This window comes from Aplysia californica, unplaced genomic scaffold (assembly GCF_000002075.1).
Source record: "Aplysia californica isolate F4 #8 unplaced genomic scaffold, AplCal3.0 scaffold00798, whole genome shotgun sequence".
NCBI classification, from domain to species: domain Eukaryota; kingdom Metazoa; phylum Mollusca; class Gastropoda; order Aplysiida; family Aplysiidae; genus Aplysia; species Aplysia californica.
Genome location: NW_004798068.1, coordinates 139964 through 145499, shown reverse-complemented (window position 1 = coordinate 145499; position 5536 = coordinate 139964). Strand labels below are relative to the sequence as shown.

Sequence of the window (5536 nt, the reverse complement as noted above, 5' to 3'; positions counted from 1 at the left end):
GGGGGGTTGGGGGAAGGGGCTGCCGGCTGAGACTTTCGCAACTTTTTCTTTCCTCCTCCGTACTATCGTCATTTTTCCTCTACTTCTTCTGTATGTTTGTCACACTCTTATGAACTGCTGTTTCCGGGATGCCTTGATATTGGAGGCAGACTTTGTGCTGTTGACGCTTGAGAGGTGAGCAGAGTAAGTCTGATTCCCTGTAAGGACTTTTCTGTTGACATCCACCCCTTGGCGCTCATATGACCGCATGCAGTTGCAAGCGCCGTAAAATCTTACTAAAAAAAGACTTTCGAAATGAGGAATCGATTCCGAAGCTGGTTACGTTGAGAACCGGATGGATCGCAATCCAATGCCGATTATGTTATTATAGTATATAGATTGAGCCTTGACTTCTAAATGAGGTATATTATTATTCATCTAGATCTAGATGTAATGCAATCACTACCCTGTTGTATCTATCAGCTTCCATAAGCAGTAACAAGGGCCCCGCGGTAGCGCAAGTGTACTATTATAGCATTATAAGGAGATCTTTTTAGAGTTAATCTTACTTGATGAAAGCCTCGCTGGGAGCCACATTAGCTCCGAGTTACAAATGAATGGTGAGGTAGCGTGATGAAATCAGGCGCTCGTAAAAATAATGAAAGCCGAGATGCAGGCATTTTTCCGCCGATCTGGCTATTTTTATCATATTTTTGTTTTTAGGCTCAATATCTTAGATGTCCATTTAATAACATAATAACCCATTATTTCAGGATGAATTTTTACTGAAAAACGTTGATTGAAGTCAAAAAAGGAAATTTTCAGTTTTCAATGACTCTCAAGCTATGGAAATCATCAAACTTTGGCGACCATTTCCTCGCTAATTTCAGCTCTAAAACCAGGCGACCCACACCTCCTTCAATCGCAAATATAATTGACTTCTTTTCAAGATAAATGCGTACTTTTTTCATTGAAAGATAGACAAGCGAACAAAGTTTAACATTTTACAAATATCTCCACATGCCTAAAAATTGACGAGCACTTGATTCCATCGGGTGGTGACAGCATGTCTAGAGCAGCCCATAAAGCAGATTACCCCATGCATTTCAGCTAAGCTTTCCAGAAACTCTTCAACGTTATTTATCATCTGATTTGTAACTTAGGTTAAATATAATTTGGTGATTCTTGCTGTTATCTTATTTCTTAAATTAATACCACAGCGATGACCGAGAAGCGGATGAGGGAGAGAGGGAACAGAATCATCAGCTGAAACATCTTCCAAAAAGTATTAGGGAAAGACTTGGGGTGTGATTGTGGGGGTGTAGGATAGATACGGCGATCAGGTCGGCGTTTTGACACCAGAAAACACCAGCAACCTTTAACAATACAGCCCCGCATATTCAGAGCAAGAATACGGTAATATTATTATCTGTACACTACAATACGCTCACACATTAACACATTATCGGTACCTTAGTAGGCCTATATCTTAACACACTCTCTGTACCTTACATTTATATAATATTTCATATTAGTGAAAGTTCGTCACTTTGGCCGCCTAAAACTTCTGAACCACTTAACTTTCGAATTTGGCCAAATTAATTGTGGTTCAGAATCAATTAAAGGGTGCACAGTTTTATTGAGGAGCCTGAAGTCACTGTAGTTTAATTTTTAGTTTTTCTTTAGTTTCGTTTAGATCTAATCTTGGGATAGTCCGTCTTCTTAGACGCCATTGTAAACAAGTGAGGTTTCCGCCCAATAGCCGTGCGCACTGTTACCACACCTTTGAAATTCTGGAGTGTACAACCACGAAAGCGGAATAGAGAATCAATCTATACATTACTATATCTAAACCTTCTATTTTTTTTAATCTCTCAGGATTCATTTCGCCATTCCAGAAGAGTGTAAATATAGTAGGCCAATAACTTTCAGTTGATTTTAATGCACCGCTCACTCCTTTCATCGAAAGGGGCCCAGCTAGTGATACAATATCTTAACACGCTCTCGGTACCCACCTTCAATACACACGTACCAATATACTCTTTAACTCACAAACACACACACTCTGCACCCTACAGTGTCTCAACACATTATTATTATGTACCCACCGACACGTTTCACCCTCCGCCGTGACCCACACACCATGACCCATACACAATTTCACCCACACACAAGTTTCACACACACTACCACAACCCACACACAAGTTTCACACACCACCATGACCCCCCCCCCCCCCCCCCTCCCCGGCCACACACAACCGTTTCACCCACACATCACTCCATGACCCGCAACCAATGACCCACACACAAGTTTCCCCACCATAATCCACACACACACCTTGACCCACCCACACACACGTTTCACCCACACACAATTTCCACCCACCGTCACTCCCTGGAAGCTGGTTTCGTTGAGCACCTTGCCCACCAGCGGTCCCCGGAAGAGGTCAGGGGTCATGCTGGTCCCGTCCAGCAGGCGGTCAAGGGCCTTGGCCACCACCCAGACGCCGTCGTAGGCGTAGCCGTGGTACTTGCTGAACTCTTGACCCCGGGCACTTTCGTACAGCTCCAGGTACTCGCCTGATGTCTGGGGGGAAGACACACAAACAGACGTACAGGTGAGACGAACAGGTGAGATGTACAGGTGAGGCGTACAGGTGAGACGTAAAGGGGAGACGTACAGGTGATGGGGGAAAACACAAACAGACGTACAGGTGAGATGTACAAGTGAGACGTACAGGTGAGGCGTACAGGTGATGGGAGGGGACACAAACAGACAACAGGTGAGATGTACAAGTGAGACGTACAGGTGAGGCGTACAGGTGATGGGAGAGGACACGAACAGATGTACAGGTGATGAGGGAGGACACAAACAGACGTAAAGGTGATGGGGGAGGACACATACAGACGTACAGATGAGATGTACAGGTGACATATACAGGTTAGACATACATGTGAGAAATACAGGTGAGACAGGCAGGTGAGGTACTAGTCCCACGTCTGCAGGAAGCACATATTTTGTGTATTTACACAAACACACACACACACAAACACACACACACACACACACACACACACACACACACACTCACACACACATACATACACACACATACACATACACAGATATACAGACACGCACAGACACATACATATTATACACATAGATCGACACAATGACATACACTTACAAATGCACGCACACACACACACACACACACACACACACACACACACACACACACACATACATACATACACACACACACATATGTCATGTTGCATACATGCATTCAAACACGCACACACACACATACATACACACACAGACAAACACATACATAGATACATACATACACACACAGACAGGTAGACACACACGCACACTAGCTCAGAACTTTCATTGAAGGCCACTTATCAATGTACATTAAAAAATTATTTATGAATTTCTTTGAGGCGAGAATCACAAAAGATATAAAAGCCGAGCCCGGCTTGGATCAAAGGGATTCCGATAAGCCTTTCATGGAACAACGATGAATGAAAAACTGGCTATTACGAGACGTTGATGTTGCTGTTTTTAGCTACCAATCTAAATATTGCTGCAACTTAGATCGTTTGGTTAAGTAGATGACATGACCAAACCACCGGCCCACTACATAATAATAATAATTGTTTTAAAAAATCTTTTTTTTAAATAATTAAAAATATTTATAATAATAATAATAATAAATAGCATTTGTTGAGTGTGTATCCTAGCTCAATAGCAAGCTCTATGCGCTTTACACACTATATTATTACCCCAGCTGACCATGAAACACTCAGAAATATTTTCAGCTTCCCGGGAAGCATACAGGGAAACCAGCTGATTTTAAAACTATCAAACTGACAAGATCTTTCAGTCTATAACCGGATACCCATTTCCACCTGGGTGAAGGGAAGAAAATTTGTGTAAAGTGCCTTTCCCCAGGGATACAACCATCCCCCAGGGCGGTGCCACTGACTGAAGTGTCTTTAGGCCATTCACAAAGGAGGGACATTTCTCGATCTAATGCACAGTAGAATTGTAATTGTAAATGGGCTGATCCAACAATGTCATGCTCATTACTGTGCCTGAACTCAGGGAACTGCTGCTTTCTCTTTCCTAATCCTTACTGTCGTCATTTTCCTCTACTTCTTTTATATGTTTGTCACACTCTTGTGACCCGCTATTTCGGTGGTGCCTAGATAATCAAAGCAGACTTTGCGCTGTTGAGGCTAACGAGGAAAGCAGAGTAAGTCTGGTTCCCTGTAAGGACCTCTCCGTTGACATCCACCCCTTTGCGCTCGTGTGACCTTATGCAGTTGCGAGTGCCGTAAAACCTCTACTAAAAAACAAAACAAACAAAGGATACAACCTCGGGTCCCTGATGGGATTCGAACACACAACCTTACGATTGCGAGTTAACCTCTGAGCCACCGAAGCCACATCAACGTTACCCTATAACCATCGCTACTCTACATTACTACTACTACTATATACTTCATCACTACAATACGAGGACTTCATCAGAGTTGGTACCTTCTCAAATATCTACCCTAGGCCAGATCTATACTCGCCTATCAACACGCAGCAGTCTATGCTTGAACCGCGTCTTGAAACCCGCCAGTTTCTTTTTAGGTCAGGGGGGCACCCAAGTTGTCAAAAATTAGTCAATTATTACTACGCCACTGGTCCTAGATCTAGATCAGTTTTCAAACAACAATAAATCAGTAACTATTTATTTGCAGCAAAAATGAAGGCCATATTCGTGTTCAGCACGCAAAAAAACTATTAGAAAAAACGTATATCAAACGTGCACATGAGACGGGTGTATGAGTAAAAAATACCCGAGCACCCGCCAACCACCCATACCGCTACCCTTCATCATATCTCTACTCTACATTACTACTATATACTATAGGTACCTTCTCAAATATCCCTTCGGTCAGATCTATACTTGCCTATCAACGTACAGTAAATTATGATTGAACGGCGTCGTCTTCTACGATCACCCTCTCTCGTTTTAGTTTAGTTGAGGTTTTACGGCGCTCGAAACTACATAATAAGGTCATAATATGAGCGCCAGAAGATTAGAGGTGTTACAAGAGAGTAGCATACACACAAAAGGAGGAGAGATAAGGACGGTAGATGTTTTATAGGGGAGAAGGAACAAACCACATCAGAGCACCCGCCAACCACCCACACCGCTACCCTACATCACAGCTACCATACATCATCTCTTACCTACATTACTACTGTATGCTTCATCACTACTATAAGAATACTTCATCAATAGGTACATTCTCAAATGTCTCCGTTCGGTCAGATCTATACTCGCCTATCAACACGCAGCAATTTATGCTTGAACCGCGTCGTCTTCTACGATCACCCTCTCTCGTTTGGACAACTCATAACTCGTTTCCCCTCCCAGGAGCGCGGACGTAGCGCGCCAATAACTGTCTGGGGCCCTGGTCGGCGCGGGAAACTGATCCCGCCACTGTGTTGGTCGTCGAGAGACCTGGCCCTCTCCCGAGGG

General features: G+C 43.4%; 1 protein-coding gene across 1 annotated transcript in view; it reads right to left on the bottom strand.

Moving 5' to 3' along the window:
- Positions 1 to 5536, bottom strand: part of LOC118478661 (gamma-aminobutyric acid type B receptor subunit 2-like) — a 139300-nt gene that overhangs the window by 7206 nt on the left and 126558 nt on the right. Inside the window, exon 8 of the mRNA XM_035972695.1 lies at positions 2368 to 2568. Coding sequence (XP_035828588.1) covers positions 2368 to 2568 — 201 coding nt within the window. The remainder of the gene's footprint in view (positions 1 to 2367; positions 2569 to 5536) is intronic.